This window comes from Marmota monax, unplaced genomic scaffold, assembly GCF_021218885.2.
Source record: "Marmota monax isolate L192 unplaced genomic scaffold, Marmota_monax_Labrador192_F-V1.1 WCK01_AAM20220418_F8-fsc00068, whole genome shotgun sequence".
In the NCBI taxonomy this organism is placed as follows: domain Eukaryota; kingdom Metazoa; phylum Chordata; class Mammalia; order Rodentia; family Sciuridae; genus Marmota; species Marmota monax.
The window spans coordinates 492,066-516,307 of NW_026692352.1; the positions used below are offsets into that span (position 1 = coordinate 492,066).

General features: G+C 36.5%; 2 protein-coding genes across 2 annotated transcripts; one reads left to right on the forward strand and one right to left on the reverse strand.

The window, feature by feature from the left end:
- Positions 1 to 4,680: 4,680 nt before the first annotated feature.
- LOC124091119 (olfactory receptor 52B6) lies at positions 4,681 to 5,854 on the reverse strand. Its single transcript, XM_046442090.1, has 2 exons — positions 5,770 to 5,854; positions 4,681 to 5,675 (listed from the first exon to the last, which is right to left on the reverse strand). The coding sequence occupies exons 1-2, from the start codon at positions 5,852 to 5,854 to the stop codon at positions 4,681 to 4,683; spliced, it is 1,080 nt and encodes a 359-aa protein (XP_046298046.1).
- A 15,324-nt stretch (positions 5,855 to 21,178) lies between these two features.
- Positions 21,179 to 22,123, forward strand: LOC124091120 (olfactory receptor 52H1-like). The gene has a single exon (XM_046442091.1). The coding sequence runs from the start codon at positions 21,179 to 21,181 to the stop codon at positions 22,121 to 22,123; it is 945 nt and encodes a 314-aa protein (XP_046298047.1).
- The last annotated feature ends 2,119 nt before the right edge of the window (positions 22,124 to 24,242 follow it).

Below are 24,242 nucleotides of genomic sequence, written 5' to 3' on the forward strand. Positions count from 1 at the left end.
GCTTTCCACAGGACAATTCTTTATTTTCCCCCACACTTCTTATAATGTCTTGTCCTGGAGTTGGGGTTAGTTGTTTTCCCTGTAATATACCACTGATTTCCTCCCTTCTCTTAAAACAAAACATACCCTCCCCCCACATCTTTATTTCAATTCTTTATTTAACAGCTTTCACTAATTGTCTTTAGGCCAATTATCTGCTCATGGTTGACATTCCCCTTCTTTCCTTAGTAGTTTCTTAGTCTCTCTTTCCATAATTCTTTTATCATGATTCTTGATGACTTTGGGACTCTTGCTTATTCTGTCACTTCTAGTCATCATTTTCTCTAAAACGAATGTGTCTTTCATCCTCCTTTCAGTCTTTAACTCCAACAGTCATGCATCACCCCTATTATCACCAGTAATTACAACCTGCCTGTAATCTTAATTTCATATAGTTTGCTATGTTTCTTTATCTGTTAAACTTCCCTCTATACTATCATCCCTCCAATATCCTTCTAACCTGTGAGGATTTATAATCTACTGGCTCCTGTCACCTTCCCCTGTCCACAGCACCTCCACGGTGTCCACACTTCCTCCCGTTTGCTCAATTTAACGTTCAGTACTATAACCACTCTTTGTCATATGTATTCAAACACTCTATCATTCTCCATCTTCATTGGATTTTCCTTGCAAAATGTCAAGACTATTTAAACTGGGTATCTAAATTTCTCTCTTCCTCATTCAACCCAGGTTGGAGACACATACACATTTATACACAGACACTTTTTCTTTCTTTTTTTTTTTTGACACTTTTTCTTTTTACTTTAAATTCATAATCACAAACTCAGGTGAGTCTGCATTGCTACTTAATCAGTATCCTCTCTCCACTTCCTTATCTTCTCTCTCTTGTTAAAGAATTTAAAACCAAGGTAAAATCATCCTATTCATACAGCTATAAGATAACACATGCCAAAGACTTATTGAATTTGTTAATTAATGAGGAAACCATATTAGAATCAGCTCAAGTAAAAATGTGACTTCAAGACTAAAAAATTAAATTGTCTACCTCCACAATTTATTGTCACATTAAAAAAAACAATCAAACAAAAAACTTACTATCCCACTGTATTTGTCAAGATGATTTCATAAAGCTCTTGAATAAGAAGATGTAACTTTCTAATAACTTTATTATTCAACCCAGAAATACATTTAAGTGAGCATCAACTTGTTCAATTCTTCAACAGATAGCAACAAATAATAGTTTATTCCTCAGACAATTTTAAGCACCCTATTTAAATATTCTTTGCTGTTTTCATCAACTCTAAACTGTTATCTTTATTAATCCTAATCAAGCCCTTGAATTGAAAGAACCATTTTAAACAAGACTCCAAATTTTTATAAATATTTCAATTTTGGCTTCCTTCTTTTGAAGACTGTATCTTACTCTGTTAAGATTAAACTCTGCTTTGTCTTTATTTTCATATGATTTATTTATTTATTGGTATCAGGTGCTTAAGCACTGAGCCACATCCCCAGCCCATTTTATTTTTTATTTTGAGACAAGGTCTTAGTTGCTAAGTTGCTGAGGCTGGCCTTGAATTTGTGATCTTCCTGCATCAGCCTCAGGAGAAACTGGGATTATGGGTGTGTACCATGGTTCCTGGCTGAAACTGAGGTTTAAAAAGGTTAAAAATATTCTACTGGGACAAACATAGTTTGTCACATTTCTTTAGTGAATATGGGTACTAAAATACTAACCCAAGTCTGTGTTCCAACAAAGCTTTTGAGTACCTGGGTAAAAGTTACCAAATTCTTACATTTCTAGTAAGCATTAACATGTAAATTTGGAATCCAGAAATTCAGACTCCATTTTTGATGTCTTATATATTTTTAATGCTACAAAATTTTACCATAATGACTAACTTTGTGAACATGATACTTTGTACATGTGGAGACATATCTGAAATGTAATTTCCAATAAATATGATTTGTAAGTTAAAGGAACAATGTATAAGAATTTTGTGAAATATTTCCAAATTGAACAGAAATACAATCATATGATCCATCCATAAGCAAAGTATGAGAAGACCTGATTTCTGACATTATGGGCAACACAGGGTTAATGCTTTTCATCTTTGCCAATCTGACAGGCAAGGAATGGCATCTTGGTTTGATTTTCTCTAATTGATGATAAGTTAGGATTGTTTAAATTATGTCTTTTCCCTTTTTGTTCATCGAACTTTTGATTACTTTTTCCCTCTATGTTTTAAGGACCTCTTCTACAGAAGGACAAATGAGTCTTTCATTTGTAACATAATCTGAAAAATGATTCTTCCTAGTTTGTCATTGACTTTTGTTTCTTTGCTTATAATGCTTTTTACATTCATTTTATTTTTTGTCATGAAAAAAGGGAAACATATTTGTTGTTTTTACTGGGAGATTGTAAAGATGTTTCTGTGGAAGAGACATATAAACAGAGAGCTGAATGGAAGAAGGGAACTATGTGGTTCGGGGGGAATCCTGTGAAGCTATGTCTCAGGCGACAAGAATAACAAGTATGAGCCTGAAGGGGAAAGGAGCTTGGCATGCTTGCAAAACAGCAGGAAAGTCTGTGTATCTTGAGTGGCATGGCTGTATTTAAAGCAATGTCTGCCATTTAAAAAATATGCTTAAATTTTACATATTAAAATAATATTTTACTGAATTCAGTTATTATAAACAATGAAGTAAAAAACATTTTTTTTCTGTTTTTTTAAAATTATTTTCTTTTTCCTGTTTCTCCTTCTAGAAATGAAATCAGAGTATTAGACCAGATAATCCATCTGCTTAACTGTGAGTCAGCAAATGAGCCCTTGATTAACAATAATTGAAACAACAATACAAATAAAGCTATCATTTGTAGAGCATTTATATACCTGCCAAGAATTGTTTCAGGAAAATGTATATATTAATTTCTCTCTCATTAAGTCATTAAGAGAAAGGTACTATTAATTGCTTGCCTTTTAAAGATAAGAAGGTTGAGACAGAGAGGTGAAGCAGCTTGTCCAGAGTCATACAGTTAGTCCATGAAAGAGATAGAATCTCTAAAAAGATTTAGAACTTAAAAACTGGTCACTACTCCTGTAGAGTTTTCTCATTCACAGAGTAAGAATGCTAATATCTGTTCTTTCTAATTTTCATTATCATCATTACAAAGATGTGGAAAGAGCTTTGTGGGAAGAAAGAAGAAACAACTATACTGAACATTTATTGAATGCTTACTAAGCAATAGGTATACAATGATGTATCATTCTCATCTCCTTTACAGATGCGTAAAAAAGTAAATTCACTGATGTGCAAACTTTTAAGCTCTTTGACCATGTCACTAGTATATCTGGGTTTTAAATTCACATCTTCTGGCACCTAGCACTGTTCTTTTGTCTATGTTACACTGAATCCCAGGACTTAGTATTCTCTCAAAGAAGAATGAATGGAGAGAAGAAATGTGACATTAAAATTTTTAATAAGAATTTTGTATACATACACATACATTGCATTTCACGAGTAGGTTGTTCTGCTTTAGGCCATGGCAATAAAAGTACTTGCAAAATAATCTTTTCTCCTAAAGCATACACAGTTTAGACACAGGGACTTAAGATACATTCATGAAAAGATTTCTAATAAAACAAGGAAGAATATAGTCATGACCAACAGAATAGTGATTTAGATGAAAGGTGGTGCAAAATCTCAAAAGGTGGATCTTTCACTATGTGAGGGAGTGGGAACAGTTGAGATATGAACTGTTTTCAATGATGAGTTGATCTTAGGCTGAAATTCAGGCTAATCTGATTTTCTTAACCTCAGAGAACAGCAGCTTAGGTAGAATCCTGGTGTTAAAAATTAGTGAATGTGAACTAGTTATTATATTACGTATGAATGTTTATTGTTTCCTTAACTATTCCTTAAAGCATGCAGAAATCTGTAGCTATCATATTTGAGTAGGTATTTTGACTTCTAATTTTAATGATGAATATAATTTTTAAATACAAAGCATATTTGGATGGAAAAGAGTACTCATTTCCTATTATCTAGACTCTGTCAGGTCACACCAGTTCAGGAAAACAGGTCACACTAGTACAGGCTCTATGAGAGTTTTTGAAATTATATGTTGTGCTTAAAGTGATAATCAGGTATGTCTATCTATGCATGCTGTTGTGTGTTAGTATTTTTGAATTGGGGAAGGGGGATTGTGGTGTTAGGGAGATGGTAAGAAACACAAATATCCTGTGAAACTATGTAAGCTTTTAGATATGACAGTTCTCAGGGGTTACCATGAGGAAGATTTTAAACTGATAAATAAATGTGAAAATTATATGCAAGAAATTAAGAACATATTAGAAAATTACTGCAAGTTGATGCCATGAAAAGTCCTATTTGCATGGTAAATTTGGGGTAAGTTATTACATTAACCCTGGTTTGCTAGTTCTTATTGAAGTGATGGAAGATAAGAATGCATTTGAATATTAGAAGATAGTGGGATGAGTATTAAAACAGGCTTCTAAGAAAGGAAATCTGGTTTGCCTAGATGACATATTTAAATAAGTTGGGACATGGATTAGAATAACATGGCGATAATTGGAAAATGTAGAGATGAGGATGTAGTGAAAACAGGAGAAATGATTCGTATTGAAAGGGATTCAGGTGAAGCCAAGTTTATAGCATTTATTTAAATTCCTTGGCAAGATTTGAAAACATCTGCTTAGCGCCTTCCAGAATTTGCTTGGTCCTCACTCCATAAATGATGGGATTCAGCATAGGGGGGATGACCACATAGAGGTTGGCCAGCAGGATGTGGACATAACGTGGGATGTGTTTCCCACCAAACCTGTAGGCAAAGACAGAAAACAGTGCAGGGATATAGAAGAGCAGAATGACACAGATGTGGGATCCACAAGTGCTCAGGGCCTTGGACCGGGCTTCTTGAGAAGAGAGGTGGAAGACAGCTAGGAGGATGTGGATATAGGAAATAGCAATGAGAATGATGTCCAGGCCTGTGGAGAGAAGAGCAGCTGCCAGTCCATACCAGACATTGATGGAGATATCAGAACAGGACAGACGGGCAATGCCCATGTGTTCACAGAAGGTGTGTGCAATGATGTTGATCCGGCAGTAGTGCAGGCGCTTGAGGAGAAAGACGGATGGAAACATAATGATGAAACTGCGGGTCAAGGTGGCAGCAACGATCTGCCCAATGACCTTCCTTGTGAGGATTGTGGCATATCGCAGAGGGGAGCAGATCGCCACATAGCGGTCAAAGGCCATGGCCAGTAAGATAGCGGAGTCAGCCACGAAGAGGAAGTGGATGAAGAACATCTGGGTGAGGCAGCCATCAAAGGAAATGTGGCTAGAACCCAACCAGAAGTTGGCCAGTGCCTTGGGCATGGTGGAAGTCGAGAGTAGGACATCAGCACTGGCCAGCAGGGACAGGAATATGTACATGGGCTCATGCAGGCTTGGTTGGGAGAGGATGATGCAAATTAGAATGCCATTGCCTGCCAGGGCAGCTATGTACACGGTGCAGAAGGGCACTGAGAGCCAGATGTGTAGGTGCTCCAGTCCAGGGATGCCAGTGAGGAGGCAGCCTGCCACTCGAGTGTCAGAGAGGTTCATAGCTGCTATGCCGGTAGCAGATGAAAAAGCCACGATTGTTCTGCAGACTGTATCACAGGGGAAAAACAGCTTCAGACATTGAATATGCTAACAGAGCTCCTGTCAAACTTGCAAACAACCACAAGGTCTGCACATACTCACAGGCCCACAGCACTAAAGGGCTTTGCACAAAGGCGTACTTTCTATAGACAGTCACACCCTGGCTCTGCACAAAGTACACAATCATAGGTCCCTCCCACAGATAGGTTCTGCATCCTTATTCAGGAGCTCTCTACACAGCTGTAAGAGGGAAAACTACAGAGTTCAAATACATCACAGACTCTGCACAGTGTCCCAGTTCTGAAAAACACTGACATCTATTGCAATAAAAACAACCTCTAGGGCTGGGGCTGTAGCTCAGTGGTAAAGTGCTTGCCTCGCATGTGTGAGGCACTGGGTTGATCCTCAGTCCCACATAAAATAAAGATAAAGATACTGTGTGTTCATCTACAGCATATATATATATATATATATATATATATATATATATATATATGGCTGAGGATGTAGCTTAGTGGTAAAGCACTTGTCTCACATGCAGAAGGCCCTGGGTTGAATCCCCAGCACATCAAAAAAGCAAAAACAGGGCTGGGATTGTGGCTCAGCGGGAGAGTGCTTGCCTAGCATGGGCATGACCCTGGTTCATTCCCCAGCACCACATTAAAAAAAATAAAATAAATAAAAGCATTGTGTTAAAAAAAAAGCAAAAACAAACAAATAAACAAAGGAATACAATCTCTGTGAGTGCAGACTGTAATAAGCTTTGCAATAGCCTCAGGCTCTACACAGAGGACTGTGGTCCTACAACAGAGGACAATAGCCTCTGCAGATGTTGTGGAAGAATAGAAAAATAGGGTTGAAGGTGGTGGGCATTGCAGATCCTGCACTCTTTCCCCCCAGGCACAGATGCTCTGATGAGTGGAGGCAGTGAAAACAGCTATGGCAGTTAGAAAGGACCCTGGGAGCTTGTAAAAAAAGCCTAGTCAGATAACTGCTTCGTCAGTTATTAACTGTGGCTATCTTCAGTGTGTTGTTGGACAATTCACTGTATTCTCTGAGTAACAATTTTCTGGTCTTTAAAATGAGCATAATTTTTATCCTGTTAGTATATCAAATTAAATTTTTGTCTGTGAAAGTCTTACTAAACTGTGCGATGTTTTCTGAGTCCCCAAGTCTTGTGAAATGTGGTATAATTGTCTGGAGTGGGAAGGAAAATGCTTCTTAAGTATGGCTCTGAGACTAATGTCATCAACATCCTCAGGGAACTTGTGAATTCTGCAAACCAACTGAATTAGAAAATCTGGGCTGGGGAACTGCAACTGGTGTTTAAGCAAGACCCCACTCCCTACGATTCAGATTGATTCTAATGTTTCTGAACCAGCGATAGAACCTTTAACTTTCTTCTCTATCCCTAGCAGTTGTTCATTGCTTCTGCCAGGATCATAAACTTCTCAGTCTCTGTGGGTTTCTGCTGTGTTACCCCTGAATGTGTTCAGGCTTCAACTCAGTCTAATTAGTGCTCTCTTCAGCTCACATAGTCAGGATCCAGTGGAGATGATAGCCTCAGAAGCAATCTTCGTGATGTATGAGGGCACTTAACACTGCCCTCCCCAGTTCGATTAAATTATTGTCACAACAAATATGCTATTCTTATCACTGTCCAAATCCTGTTTCTCAATTGAACTTTTCTCCTATATAGCAGACTTCAAAACTAACCAGGAGCCAACTCATATGATCATTTTCCTCCTATAAATTATTTACCCATTTTTCAGTTTGAAAGAAAGTGGTGTTAATGTCTCTCTGCTATTCATTGTTTCCTTTGTCACATTGTAATATATTTTATTTTACCTAGATATAAGATCCTTAAGGGTTTTTTTTTTTTTTTTTTTTTTTTAGTTTTAGGGATCAAATCCAAGGCCTTATGCATGCTAGGCAAATGCTCTACCTATCAGCTATGTCCCCACACAGCCCTTCTCTCTTTCTCTCTCTCTCTCTCTCTCTCTCTCTCTCTCTCTCTCTCTCTCTAACAATTTTCTGGACTTTAAAATGAACATAATTTTTATCCTGTTAGTATACTAAATTAAATTTTTGTCTGTGGAAGTCTTACTAAACTGTGCGATATTATTAAATATCTTTCTTTCTTTCTTTATTCTCTCTCTCACCAGGGATTGGACCCAGGGGTGCTTAACTACAGAGTCAGTGAGCCACATCCAGAGCCCTTTTTAAAAACATTTATTTAGAGACAGAGTCGTGCTGAGTTGCTTAGGGCCTCACTAAATTGCTGAGGCTATCATTGAACTTGTGATCCTCCTGCCTCAGCCTCCGAACCCCTGGGATTACAGGCATGTGCCATTGTGCCCGACTGTCTATTTTTTAATTAGACCTTTATAGTTATACATAGCAGTTGGGTTCATCCCAACAAACTCATAGATGCATAGAATTTGATTTCAGTTTATGATTCCCCCTTTTCTTTCCCCCTTTCCCTCCTCTTCCCTCCCCTCCCCGCATTCTCCTTCCTCTACTCTGCTAGACTTCCTTTCATTCATCTGTTTATATATTTGATTCTTTTTCCTTATGCATAAAGGCAAAATTATCTGTGGTATATCTATATATACTTATAACATGATTTTTTTTATAACATGATTTTTTTTAAAAAATGAATTCTTCATTGACAGCCTTTCTTAAGTTATTTTAAACACACACACACACACACACACATACACACACAATTGCAAATCTAGGCAGTTTCCCCTGGAACCCCTCTGTCATCCTTTGACTCATTCCTTATTGGTTTCTTAACCCATGATATGTCTCTAAGGCTTCTCTTCTCTCTTCTCTTCCAAGCTCCAGTACAACAAATCTATACTGGGTTGTTCTGGTTTATCTCTGCCAGAAGAAATCCAGATCTTCAAACACAAACTCCTTTCTTTCTTTCTTTCTTTCTTTCTTTCTTTCTTTCTTTCTTTCTTTCTTTCTTTCTTTCTTTCTTTCTTTCTTTCTTTCTTTCTTCTTTCTTCTCTAGCTGTCCTTTTCTGTCTTTTGATTTTCTTCTTTCTAGTGGATAATTTATCCCTTTTACTATTCTAGTGTATTCCCATCACCTGGTTTTGAATTCTTTACCTGACTTCTCTGTCAAGGAGCTTGACCCTCGCGTCCTTTGCACACGGTTCCCATGCACAGGAGTTAGACTTTTCCTTCCACCCTTCCTCAATGTTTGGGGATAGGATCCAAGTGTAATTTATGAATCATGCACACTCCTTAGGAGCCAACGATCAATTACCCACCAATATCTCCATCCTTACCTGGAAAGTGACCTCCTAAGCTGCGCTTCTCCCACTCCACTCCCCGGGAAAACAGTGACTCCAGCTACCCCAGCCCATTCTTCTCTTCAGCCACCCGCCCCTCCGTGAACACTGCCACAGAGCTATGCACTCATTTGGTATCCTTTTCTCACCTCTCCTTTGTATTAATACCTCTTCTCCATCCTCAAAAGTATCTGACTCAGACTTACCTCTCTGATGCCACCTTCTTAGACTCAGATTTTATCAATTCAATATTTCACAGGGAGCATAGGCTTCCTTAATAAAAAGATCAGAATCTCACATCTTGCCTCAGTGTTTATTAAAACCTCTTCTCCTCTGGGAGCTGAGATTCTCTTGCCTCTGTGTAACATTTCCTTTCTCAGTCCCAATTCCCTCCAGCAGTGTTTGGGTCAATGTGACTCATGTTTAACACAGTGACAAAAGGCACACAGGTACACGCTTGGGCACAGAGCTAAATGGAAGGGCTCTATTGACAGACACTCTGGGTCATCTGGGGACAGGGCAGGGCTCAGCAACAACTCAGAGGCTCTCAGCCTGAGTTGCTTTTCATTTCCTGTTCCAATACTTGTTCTCTCCTATGCCTTCAATCCCACATTTTTTTTTCTTCTTCCCATTGCTCTTCTTGAAAGCATTTTCCTTGTGGGCTTTATTTCATTCATTACCTTTCTAGTGTCTGCTTTCAAACCCATGTTTCTTTTTACTTTAGCCTTCTCTTCACCCCTCCACTACTCATAAGTATCTCTTACATTCTTTGTCATCCTAAAGAAAAGGATGCATAGGGATTATTGTGTCTCGCTCATTTATCCGTTTAACAAAGCTTAATCCATCCCTTCTGCAGTCAGCATTCGAGGTCAATAGACCACCAGTGATTGTAATACTTGTGATTAAAACATGCTATGGGAGCCCAGAATGAAGGGGGATAATTCTACGTGCTATGGTTAGGGAGTCTTCACAGAGTGTCATATTGTGGCTGGGACTGAAAAGTGTGTGTGTGTGTGTGTGTGTGTGTGTGTGTGTGTGTGTATGTATGTCTAAGATTATTGTGCCACTGAGGCAAGGAATATGAAAAGATATTGTAAATAAAATATATGGTGATACTAATTAGTGCTTTGGAGAATTCAGATGAAGGGTTATCAGGGGAACTAGAGCAGCAGAAAGAAAGCAGAAATATTAAAGGCTAGTATTTAGGAAGACAGGAAATAGGATACATCTGTCTCAGCATCTTCCAAATTTAGGATGACTGCCACTTTGGGGCTAGATTTTTCTTAGTCTTTTTAAAAATCGAGGTACGATTCACTTACCATAAAATTAACCCTTTTAGGGTATGAAATTAATTTACTTTTAGCGTACTCATTAGATGGTGCACCTGTCACTATTACCTAATTCCAGAACTTTGTTTTATACCTCGCAAAGAATCTCTCTATCCATCATCAGTCACATTTCATACCTCACTTTACTGAGCCCCTAAAAATGACTAATTTTTCTTCTGTCTTTAGGGATGTACTTAATTTGGACATTTCATATAAACAGAATCATAGGATTATCTGGCCTCTGTGACTGGCTTCTTTAATTTAGCAATAACAGCTTTTAGTGTTCATCCATGTTGTTGTGTGTGACATTATTTCATTCCTTTGTGTAGGCACATTTTTAAGGCTTAAAAAATAATAATTAGTAATACACATTAACTGTAGGAATTAATGGGATTCACAATGATATTTTTATATGTATAGATTATATATTGATTATGTCATTCACCATTCATCTGCCCTCTCTGCTTTTCCTTTTTTCTTCTGCTCACCCACATAGCCAAATATTTTAATGCATGGACACAGTGCTTTTCATTTATCCACTTATTTGTTGGTTGATGTTTGGATTATTTCCCATTTGGGGGCTATTGTGTTTGTGGTTTTTAGTTTTTTGCAGTACTAGGGCTTGAACTCAGGCCCTTGTACATGCTAGGCAAGTGCTCTACCACAGAGCTACATTCCTAGCCCTTTGGAAGCTGTTATGAATAGTGCTGCTATAAATATTTGTGTTCAGGCTTCTGTGTGGATATGTATTTTTTTTTCTCTCCTAAGTATAACTAAAGGTGAAACTGCTAGGTTATGTGGTAACTCTATGCTTAATTGTTTGAGGAATTGTCAGGCTGTTTCCAAGTGGCTGTATCATTTTATACACCCACCAGGAATATATGAAGATTAGTTTTCCCCATCTTCATCGAAGCTCTATGCTACCTGAAAGTTTGCTTCTAGACACTTTAGAATGTGAGCTGATGATCTAATTTTGATTTTGATATGCATTTCTCTGATGAGTGTGTGGTCATCTGTGCCCATGCTCAGTGGTCATTTGTGTATCTGCTTTGGAGGATATCTATTCAGGTCTTTTGCTCATTTTTATAGTTTGGACATTTGATTTTTTATTATTGAATTGTAAGTATTCTTTATTTCTGCTAGATACAAGATGCTTATCAGACACATGATTTGTAAGTATTTTCTTTCATTCTGAGGGTTGTTTGTTTACATTTATTTATTTATTTTTGGTACCAGGGATTAAAACCAGGTGTGCTTGATGACTGAGTCACGTATTCAGACCTTTTTATGTTTCCTTTGGAGACAGGGTCTTAATAAGTTGCTTAGGGTCTCCCTCAGCTGCTGAGGCTGGCTTTGAACTTGTGATCCTCCTGTCATGGCCTCCTGAGATGCTGGAATTACAGATGTGTAGCACTGTGCCTGGCTGTTTATTCACTTTCTTGATGGTGTGTTTTGAAACCTTTTTTTTTTTAAATTTTTATCAAGTTGAATTTATCTGCATTTTGTTTTATCACTCAAGCTTTTTGTGTCACATGTAACAGTATGTTGCCAAATTCAGGGTCATGAAGATCTGCCCTTATACTTTCTTTTAGAAGCTTCATAAATTTTATTTTTGCCCCCTCTGCCCGCCCTTTTCTTTAGGTACTGCAAGTTGAACCCAGTGGTGCTCTACCACCGAGCTACATCCTTAGCCCTTTTTATATTCTTTGCTTTCTATACTGGTTTTGGGTACTATATATCGATCTTCCTGTTTGCTGCTGCTTTTTTTTCTGCTTGCACCAATTTGTCTGTGAGCTCCTGTAGTGAACCTTTATTTTAGTTATGGTACATGTTTAACATAAGAATTTCTACTTGGTTTCTTTTTACAAGTTCTATCTTTTTCTTGATATTTCATATTTGGTGTGATATTTTCCTTTTCTAGGCATACTTTCCTTTACTTCTATGAACATATTTTAACTAGTTTATTTAATTTTTTTTTGTTGTTGTTCTTATTGTTTTGTTTTTGTATTAACATCTGGGCTCTTTCAGGGATAGGTTCGGTTGATTTTTCTTTTTCTGTGATGGTCCATATGTTTTATGTCTTTCCTTTTTTGCTTGTTTATATAAAATAAAAGCTGGAAAACTTAAACAACGCAATGTGGTAACACTGGGAATTAGAGTCTTTCCCACTTTCCAGGATTCACTGTTATTGCTAATTGTTTTAAAAGTGACTTTTGGAAATATTTCTTGTAAAGTTTGTATTCTTTTTTATGTGTCACTACTGAATTCTTTATTCAGTTATCTTAGTGATCATTTAATGAATAAACAGAGATTTTTCTTAAATCCCCAGAAAAAAAGTAAATCTCCCAGTCTTTCCTGAGGGGCTTTGTTAGCATTTTTGGACACATATACAACACTCAGCCTTTTAGTTTATAACCAACCTTCTAAGCCTTCACTTCCTGGCTTTTGCAGTCTTTAAGGTCAGTAAGAGGTGAGAATCTGGGGCTCCCACAGCTCTGCTTACACCTGAACTCTATATTCCTAGAGATTTTTAAGTCCTTTTCAAAGCTCCTCTGGATAACTCAGTTTCCTGCTTTGTACATTAAGCTTTTTGGTTAGTTTACTATTCATCACAGTGTTTATCCATGGTCTCAGGCAGCCGTAAAGTTAAAACACAAGCCACTCCCACACACATTGGCTAAAGGATTTTAGCACCAATACTCTCAATCAGCATTTAAGTTGAGTCTTCTAGGAATTTAGTCTAGTAGTTTCTGGCACAGTAAAAAGATATTATAAAGGTTTCCCTTTAATTAGTAATAAAATACTATAAATATCTTACATTAGTGGGGCATATTTGTTATAATCAGTGAAACAAATTATTATATTACTATTAATTAATGTCAGTATATATTAACTACAGACCATGTATATTTCAAAAATGCACGTATAATTCTGGGAGATTTATTTCAGTGTACTGTGAATTTTGCAATGGAAATAATGCATCTGAGACTAACCCATAAAATGCATTAAAACTACCTCTTTTTTTTTTTTCTTCTACTGTGAATGAAGTCAGACTCCCTGTTCTAAGGACACTTCAATAAGTAAAATGTGGTATAAATAGAGGGGTTAATAATGCTGTTACTACTACTATATTAATAACACTAATTGAAAGCACAAATTTCATGCCCACTCTGAACAACCATGGAAATTCAGTGTTGGACTGAGGGTGAGATCTGTGTAACTCATATTCTGAAAGCAGAAACTGACAGCCAAACAAGTAATTACAAGACATTTTGATTACTGCCAGCTTATCAGGCAGTGAACACAGAGGTCAGGCAGAAAAGAGCAGGAAAAGATAACATATGCAAAGGAGACTGTGCTTGAGAAATTATAATGCAGTTGGGACTCTGTATAGATTCTAATCTATTTAAAGTGAATCTAGAATTTATGGCATACCTCAGGGTAGAATGGCAATAGGAAATAGAGTCTGAAATTGCTTGACCTCATATGTTTTGCTAATGAAGATTTGCTTTACCCTAAACACTTCTGTAAATTGCAGAAACAATACTCACATTTCTCTCTTAGGAAGATTACTATGGCTTTGGAGGAGAGTATGGGATTGAAATCTTTAGATTAATCAGAGCCCAACAGCAGAAATGACAAGGGATAGAACAATGACTGAAGAAAGAAAGTGATTCTAAAGCTATCTGAATTGACAGGATTGTGTGTGACAGTACATGTAAAGAGTTTTCTAGGAAAGTTCCACTGTTTGATCAATACCAATTTGTGATAACCATGGTATTCTCCGAATCATCTTTCATTTGAACCAGAAAGAAACTGTATTCCTCCTCTCATCTACCCATTTGCATTCACATATTAAAATAAATAAATGATTGGATATTTACAACATTAATAAAATAGTACATGGAGAAGTTGTGGGCATAATTCAATGGTAAAGCACATGCTTGACATGTGTGAGGACCTGGATTTTATCCTCAGTCCCACAAACAAACCAACAAAAAAGCTACTTAGAGAAATTCAGATTCAGATTCCTTCAAATATACACATACTATAAACACTCAGATTTCCCAGTAGATTGTTCTAGCAACAGTGTAGAGAGCACAGAGCACTTGGAATATTTAAAGCCTCTGAGAATTTTTCTTTCTCAGGACACTACTTGTCTGGGAAGATCTGAGCCGGCAGGGACTCAGCTCACCATAGCTCTTGGGACCTCTGTGTGGACGCTTGGGGAATGTTTCCGTGTGCAATCCACAATTCATTGACTGGGTTTATGTTCATGGACCCTCAGGGGACTGCAGGCTCTGAGTGCCCTCTCTGAAGATCCAGGAAGAGGAATAAGAGGAATTCTTCTTAAGAGTGGCATTTCTCTTCATCCCTCAGTCCCCATCGGGGGTCAGGGGTTTGGTAAGTGTTGGCAGCCAGCATTGGGAAGTCAAGGGCAGGCTCAGCTTCTGAAAGGCACAAAGATCAAGGGGAGGCTAAGAGAAGACAGGGCTGGACTTAGACTAGTTTTCCCTGTGAAATAAAACCTGCAGCTCAGATTTTAAAGCCTCAGAGAATGGAATGACTATAGTTAAATGGGCAAAGTAGAACTGAGGCTATATATGGAGGACACAATCTGACAGCCCAGATCAAAGGATTTGAACTTGGATATAGAAGAATATACTCCAACTCTCTGGTTTCTGTGTGATCTGCAACTTTGTACTCCTGTGGGTTTTTGCATCAGTAGGTACATGCATATGTTTGTAACAATGACATTGCATACTAGTTGCTACTTATGAATGGTTTGATATTTTTCAAGTACCAAGCTAAGAATCTTTTTTTTTTAACTTTTTTTTTTTTTTTTTTTTAGTTTTAGGTGGACACAATATCTTTATTTTACATTTACGTGGTGCTGAGGATTGAACTCAGTGCCTCATGTATACTAGGTGAGCACTCTACCACTGAGCCGAATCCCCAGCCCCATCCAAGCTAAGAATCTTTTCATATAATCCCCACATAACATCTATGAGGAAACAGTCATTTTAGAGAAATAAATTACCTTATCCAGTATAAAACAAATAAGAAACACAAATCAAACACAAGTTCAAAATACTCAAAATTGGTTTTTAAGCAGTTATCTAATCTGTGACTGTAGATTTTATGAATCTGTATGTGCCTGGGTATATTTTTAATGGTATTATGTTTTTTATTCACTCACTCATTCATCTTTTAATTATTTTAGCTATTCATTCATTAAGCTGAACTTTAGTGGAATACAGAAAAATAGAAGGAGACTACAGGTGGGCTATGTTCCATATCAAACAGAAGCTTGTAAGCCATGATTTAAACATCATTCATTTATTCAGTAAAATTAAGTGTTTTAAGATGAGAAGATAAGGCTATGAATGTGAAAATGTCTAATCTCAAGAAAGATAGAAGATATACAGATAAATGCAATAAACTGCTAAGTGCTGCTACAGGGGATGAGTATATATGGCATTGTGAGTGTGTTCAACTGAGATACCTAATTCAGTCTTGGGAGTTAATATTTTCAAAAAATTTTCTCCTAACCAATATAAAAAGGACAGGCAAAAGTAAGAAATCCCAAAAAAGGCCTTATATTGCTGATGAAGTTTTTATGAACAGTGTTAATAAAAAAAATAGTTATTATTCATTTTTATCTTTAAAAATAATTATTTTACATCTTCTTGGCTTGGCATATTAGTGGCTATCAGTTTTCATGGGCTTATTTTGTTTTATTTTAAAATAATTCATACTTAATAAATTAAAATATATTTTTAGAGACACTGAGTCAATGTAAATCTTCATTTTTGTCTGGACTCATTAGTGATATTCAATTTTGAAGTTTTATTGAGTGGCATCTCTATATAGTCACTGAGTACATTATCAAAACAAAATATGAACAAAAGTGACATGCTGTTTGACTTTGAAGAGATTGTAGTCGAGCCAGAAGAAAATAAATATTAAACAATTAGTTGTAAGTATGATGAATTTCATAAAAAAGGAGATATAATTTCTAATATAAAGAGATTTAGAAACTGTTCCTAGAGGAGTATCATATAAATATCATTAAACTGAATGAAAGGGGTCTTGTCTGAGACTTAACTGATACATAGAACTTAGTTTTGCTTTAAAGCAGGAGAAGGAATGGAAACAATTATTCTAAATCAAGGGGAGAAATCTGCAGATAGCCTCATGGTCTGGAGACTTTGGCTCCAATAGAACACGTGTTACCTCACAAATATTTGGAATAACACACCTAGTGTTTAGATTTATTTTATTTTTTATTTTTACTTTTTAAAGAGAGAGTGAGAGGGAGAATTTTTTAATATTTATTTTTTAGTTTTTGGCGGTTCTTGTTTTTTTGTATGTGGTGCTGAGGATCGAACCCGGGCCGCACGCATGCCAGGGGAGCGCGATACCGCTTGAGCCACATCCCTAGCCCTAGATTTATTTTTTTAATAACAATTGTTAAGAAGGAGCCGCATTCAGTGTATGATCAATCAAGGCATGGGTCCCAGTTCAGAATGCCTTACGTATAATAGCTCAAACTGAAGGAAGGACAGTGGCCTTATTCTTCATCACATAGGTTTCCTCTATTTGTGGCCTCGTTTCTGTTCATTTCAGAGAAAATATATGCACCTCAGTGAAAACTTAAGTGGAAATGTAAGAGTAAATAACTACATACTTAGAATGTGGGAAATAAAATAATAGGGAAATTTATCATGATGCTTATTTTTTTTAATTGTTCTTTTTTTAAAAAAATATTTTTTAGTTGTCAACGGACCTTTATTTTATTTATTTATATGTGGTGTTGAGAATTGAATCCAGTGCTTCACACTTGTTGAGCAAGCACTCTATCACTGAGCCACAACCCCAGTCCCACAATGCTTTTTTAATGGAATTTTTTTAAAACATTGATTTCTAGAAAATTCAGGATGTTTCTAGAAACATTTTTGGAATGGCTCAAAAGATGAAGCAAGAACAGATTTTGAGGCCTTTTTAGTTTTGTTAAGGATTTAAAATTTTTATTAAAAAAAAAAGATTGGCTCAATATATTTCATTGCACATGGGTCCTTTAAATACAGGCTGATATAAATGTTGAATTTGAAGTTTCTGCTTTGGGTCATTGAGTGGATAATACTAATATGCTCTTACATATTGGACAAAGCCAGAAAAAGCAGGCTTTGAGGAAGTATGAGTACTAAATTTTTTGAAAAAATAATCTCCAGGTACTTATGAGACATCCAAAAGAGGGTATCCAGGGAGACATTGGATCTATGTGTCTTGCAAGATCTAAATGAGAGGTAAAGAATTGGAACATGTCAATTGTAACTATTAATTGGGAACTTAGGAGCTAATGATATAGATCAGAAAAAGTGTAGAGAGAATAAAAAGGGACTCAGGCAAAGCCTTGAGAAATATCAGGATATAAGAGATACAGAATAGGAAGAACAGCAAAGGATGAGAAAAGATGCCGGGGAAGTTGAAGAAAACCTCAGAGTGTTGTAACACAACCTCAAGGTAAGAGAATGCATCAGGATGGAGAGAGATGATCAATAGTGTCAAGTGCTGCTGAGAAGTCAAACAAAGGCTAAAGAGGTGGGGCACTTATGCCATTGGTGTCCTGAGTGAAAGCAGCTTCAGTTGACTAGTGGGAACCAGATAAGCAGGGGATGAGAAAATAAAGATAAATAATGCAGACAACTACATATCCACCTATGAATGAGAAAGTGTCCTTGGTTTTCGTCGTTTAAACTAGAAGAAAATGTTTCCACACATTTAAATTGTTTAAATGCTAAATGAACAAATTTTAAAAGGGCTATGTTGAAGACAAAGGACAGAAGGAGAATGAATGACAATGAAAGATACTTGGCAAGGAGGGAAAGCTTGAGATAGAAGGTACAGATTTGATTTTGGCCTCAGATATGAAAGGGGCATTTTTTCCCAACTATAACAAGAAAATAAGGGTAGAGAAAAGATGCCAATACAAATGTGAGGCCTTAGTCATACATGATTTCATATCTACTGACTTCTAATTTCTCTTTGAAATAAAATGAAAGGTTGCTGTCTAAAGATGTAGTTGGAGGGAGATGGGGAAGTTGGATGGAGATGGGATTGAGGAAAGTAGAGAAAAAAGTTATGGAGGAGATGGATTCGAACATGGATGGATCATTGGGCAGCATCAAGAGTGAAGTTGAAGGTTAATTGTCATGAAGTTATGGGGATGCAAATAGGCCTCCTTAAAAAGTTAGCAAGTTTGTTTTCCATGACCTAGAGAAATTACTAGGTTAATTAATCTAGGAATCGAGTTTTGCGACACATACATGATGGAAGGTCAGTGGAGCAAGGGCAAGCAAAATATTGGTAAGAGAGTAATTGAAATGATGAATCAGAATTTCACCTGGTTAGAGAAGAATGCAAAGATGCCTAGAGTCTAAATGAGTAGAAGTGAGAAAGTCAATATCTTAGAGGTTTTCAAAGACCAAATTTTTGATAACTGAATCACATTACTGAGCAGATTCAAAGTGGAATGTCTTAATGTTTTATTTATGGGGCTGATAAATGGTACTGAGTTATGGTGTGACATTGGAATTGGGTGACTATACTTCAATAGCATATAAAACCATCCTGTGAGAACAACATTTTGGGTAGGTGAGCCACACAGGAATACCAAACTTACTCCAGTTAATGTCTAGACATGTCTTAAACAATTAAAAAGAATTTTAAGGAGAATTGTGGAAGATCATTAAAACATAGGAAAAAGTGAGCAAATGAAGTTGCTAGGAAACAGCTATCTCAAATAAGAGTTCTAAGAAGAATTGTCTGCCACTGGCATGACTTACATCTTCATCAGGGAGTATTCCTTATATTATACTTAATGCTTTATGAATGAAATTTTACCTTTTCTGATTTCCATTTTGGTAAGTTTTCTTCCTTTACATTTAAATTTGTCTGAATTATATGTTTTCCTGGAGCTGGGGATGTGGCTCAAGCGGTAGCGCGCTAGCCTGGCATGCGTGAGGCCTGGGTTCGATCCTCAGCACCACATACAAACAAAGATGTTGTGTCCGCCGAAAAAACTAAAAAATAAATATTAAAATTCTCTCTCTCTCTCTCTCTCTCTCTCTCTCTTTAAAAAAAATTATATGTTTTCCTTATAATTTATCCTTTCTGGGTCATTTTGTTTTAGGTTTTACATGAGCAACATATAATTGTATTTTTTAAAAATAGCTCTGCTTTTTTAATAGGGGAGTTTAAGTAATCTATATTTATTATAAGTTTGATTTTATGATGTTAACTTGTTTTAGACTTTTAATTTACTAACTTTACATGGGTTAGTTTTGGGTCTTTTGTAAGACTGATATCATATACACTCTCTATAGTCTACTGGTTCTATAGAGAAGTTTGGTGTTATATATGGGAATTTAGGAAAAGTCTCCTTGAGTTTGATTCAGATTTATCATTTCATTCTTCCCTTTTATTTTTGTGGTACTGGGAATTGAATCCAGACGTAATCCAACACTGAGCTATATCTCCGGCACTTTTTACTTTTTATTTTGAGTCAGGCTGTTACTGAGTTACCCAAGCTGGCCTCCAATCTTTGATGCCCCTGCTTCATACTCCAGAATCTCTGGGATTATAGGTGTGTGACACCAAGCCCAGTTTATCATTTCCTTCTTGTGTGGCTATTGACACAAGTTCCTTCTCTCTTCTTCATTTTCTGCATTCAGGAAGAGTAGATAATATTAATACCTATCTCATAGGATTGTTAATAGTATTAAAAATTGATTTCATATGAAGATTTTTCAATTTTTGTTGTACATCCAAAGTTCTTAAAAAGTATCAGTCCTTGTTCTAAAGTTTGCTTATTTGCTTTTATCATGATCCAGAATTCAGAATATATAAATTCTATTTTTTTTCCACTAGAGGTCACCTCTGTATTATAAAAAGCACAATAGAACTGATTTTTTCTTAATTCTTACACAAGATTTCCTCCTTCTTTCCTTAGGGTGGACTGGAGATTGAGCCTCACATCTTTTCTGGTAACATTCTCCATGTGAGGGATTAAACATGACAGTCTAAGAGGACATTCCAGACTGCTAGTCCTAAGGACTTTCAAGACAGTCATTAAAACGTGGGTAGCATTGGTGTGCTGGACAAATTGTGGTTCCAGTGATGGACTTCACACTCTTCTCTACATTCCCATGCCCTTTGTGAATTCTAGGCCTCTGACAATATGTAAAAGTGTCACCTGGCATGAGACAGTGGCCTGAAAGGTGTTGGCTGTGGAAACTAATGATCTAGATGCTGCAAGTTACTAAAGATGAGATCATTTTTGGTCAGATTAATTCTCAAAATTTCAGTTTCTATAAAAAATTTTAAAAAAAGAAGGGGTTAAAAATCCATGTTCCCAAAGGCTGTTCTAAGAAAGATAATATTTGTGTAAGAACCTGGTGTATAGCAGGAGTCTATAATTGATAATGACCTTATTTTCCCAATTGTGACCCATTCCTTTAGTTTGTATTCTTGCATGTAGTTAGATTATTTTTCTCACCACACATACCTGTACAGCAACACAGAATATATTGACTTAGGGTAAACTTATTAATTAAAGTGGGAATAGCATTTTATGAATTTTAAGGTTCCAGAGGAACTTGTTGATGAAGGCCAGGAGTACTGGGGTCTAAGGATTATTTCTTAAAGTGATGAGCACTATTCTTAAAAACAATGGAATTTCTTTCTTCAAATATAGGAAAGAGGAGAACTGAACCTGAGGAAGAGATGGAGAAAGAATAACCATACAATTTTCTCATCTTCATTATAACAATTCATTTTTAGGACACAGAAGTTATGCATTGGATTTCAACAGCCATGTACAACCTGAGTAGCTACAACACAGGCCCCTTCACCCTTTCAGGCATCCCTGGACTTGAGCAGTACCACGTCTGGATCAGCATCCCCTTCTGCTTTATTTATTTTGTGGCCATCGTGTGCAATAGTATTCTTGTCTATCTCATTGTGGTGGAGCACAGTCTTCACACACCCATGTTCTTTTTCCTTTCTATGCTGGCCTTGACAGATCTCATATTGTCTACCACGTGTGTTCCCAAAACCCTTAGCATCTTCTGGTTTGGTCCACAGAAAATCAGTTTTCCTGGCTGTCTCACCCAATTATTCTTTTTGCACTACACTTTTGTCCTAGACTCAGCTATACTGCTGGCTATGGCATTTGACCGCTATGTAGCCATCTGCTCTCCTTTGAGATACACCACTATTCTAACCCCCAAAGCCATTGTCAAAATTGCTGTGGGAATCTCTTTACGGAGTTTCTGTGTTTTTGTCCCATGTGTTTTCCTGGTGAATCGCCTACCTTTCTGTAAGACACACATCATTGCTCACACATACTGTGAGCACATAGGTGTTGCCCGGCTTGCCTGTGCAGACATCTCCATCAACATCTGGTATGGTTTTTCTGTCCCCATCATGACAGTGATTATAGACGTGATCCTAATTGCTGTCTCCTACACCCTCATCCTCGGTGCTGTTTTTCGCCTTCCCTCCCGAGATGCATGCCAGAAGGCCCTTGGCACCTGTGGGTCCCATATCTGTGTCATCCTCATGTTCTATATTCCAGCATTCTTCTCCATCCTTGCCCATCGCTTTGGACATAATGTCCCTCGTACCTTTCATATCATGTTTGCCAACCTCTACGTGATTATTCCACCTGCACTCAACCCTATTGTCTATGGAGTAAAGACCAAGCAGATCCGGGACAAAGTCATTCTTCTGCTTTTTCCCAAGAGGTCCCAGTTATAGATGCTTGTTTCCTGGGGGATCAGGGGAAAGTTCCTAAGTATGTTAGGTCAAAGACTAAACCTGTAGCCAGCGACTTCAGAGAAAGAACACATGAAAAAATTCCTTATTAATCAGAACTTATATTTCCTTTGTTGTTTTAGGCAGAAGTCTGTTCAGTCATTCCAGATATAGGAAAATAAATTGTGAATCTAGAAAATAATAAATATTTATTTTACTTGTGAAAAAAAATCTTTGCAATTTCTTATGGTTATTATAAGGTAATATAAAAGTTTTCATGAAACAATAAAATAACTAGCATTGTACTTTCATAGTAAAGATGTCTCTAAGGAATCAAATTTTTTTTTTTCAGATTTAAGGATCATATTAGTTTCTTTATAATCATAGTAGGGTAGGGAGTTATGGCTGTGGTGTCTCTGTCAGGACCTGGATTTCATTTCCATTCAGCATCCCATGTATATCCTGGCACATACTAAGTGCATAAGCAATGTTTATCAAATAAATGGCAAATAATCATCAAATTATTAAACTAAGAATACACATTTTTTTTCCTTAGGCAAAGGAAGAAAACAATGCTAAAACATGAAACTAATTTTTCACTCAGTATGAAAGAAAAATAAATAAAAATAAAAGGAAGAAGCTAAATTCCCATGGCCTCTGAGATGGAAAAACATGCTCAAACTAAAATGAGTGTTGAAGACTGGACCACTTGGAAGCCTTGGTGGTCCCAAATCCCTTTTTCAAGTTTGAACTTCAATAGAAATGTAGTCCCAAGTTAAAAAAAAAAAAAAAAAAAATATATATATATATATATATATATATATATATATATATATATATGACTATCTCTTCAAATCCAGTATATTTAATTTGGCAGAGTGGGAGAGGGATGATTCAGAAAGAGGAATTAGTGCATGTAAAGACACAGAGCTGAGAAAAAGGCTTGCCCATTAGAGTAACTGGTTTAGGAAGAGATAACAGCAAAGGTAAGATTGTAGACCATGGAAAAATTCAGATCATTTTAAGGAGTTTTTTTTTAGTAGTCTAAGAATAAATGGAAACCCTGGAGATTGTAGGCAAAATGGCAACAAAGTCCAATTTTGTATTTTAAAATGTTACTCATAAATCTATTGCTTTGCTACAGCTGATTGATGTGGCACATGGGTTCAGCAGCCACCCTAACCTGCCCTTTCATTTTGATTTCCTTGTTGGGAGGCTGGGCAGCTTCTTGTGCCCAAGAAAAATCTATCCTTTCTACCAGCCTGAAGGAAAGACAAACTCAGCTTCAATTAGAAATGAACTATTAGATTAAGTGTCTGTGGGACTGAGTTCTGGTAAAATAACAGACTCTGTGTGGTTAAAAATAACTCAATGGGAGTTCAAATGACTAGACAAGAGTCACAATTAACATGTATAAAATATTAAAATAGATACAAAAATTTACCATCTTAATCATATACTCAGTTAATCCTTAAAAAACAATGACAAGATTTACATGTAAGTAACTGAATTGTGGAAACTTCCATTTTGAAATATTTAATTTGAACTCATTCATGAAAACCAGATAGCAGCTGAACATTAAGGCATCACTCTTAGATCAGGCTAATAGAACTGTGACATTTATGTGTGAAATAATACTTTTTTTTTTTTTTAAGTGAGATGAAGGGTAGAAGATATATCTTTAATTTTTTTTTTTTTTTTTTTTTTTTGCAGAGTTGGGGATCAAACTCAGGGCCTTTCATATTACTAGGCAAATGCTCTACCACTGAGCTACCAATGCAGACAAATTCACAATTTAAACATGTAAATCATAGATCAAGAAGGCTAGGCATCAGAGCATATTTCTATTTCAGTTCAAAGGGAATAATTCACCATAAAATAATTTCTATTAGACTAGGGTTCTTATAACAACATTAAATCCATGTACTAGGTGTTCATGTAAAATTCACATAAATTACCCAGGACAATTTCTTTTCCATGCAATGGACAAAGAAAGATAAATTATTTCATAAGAGGCAGAAAGTATAGCAAAGGTAAGAATTGTAAATTTCCGTGTCTTAAAGCCTGCCCGCTCTTCCAATAAAAATGATTGTCCCCCTGGCCAAAAAACAACAACAACAAC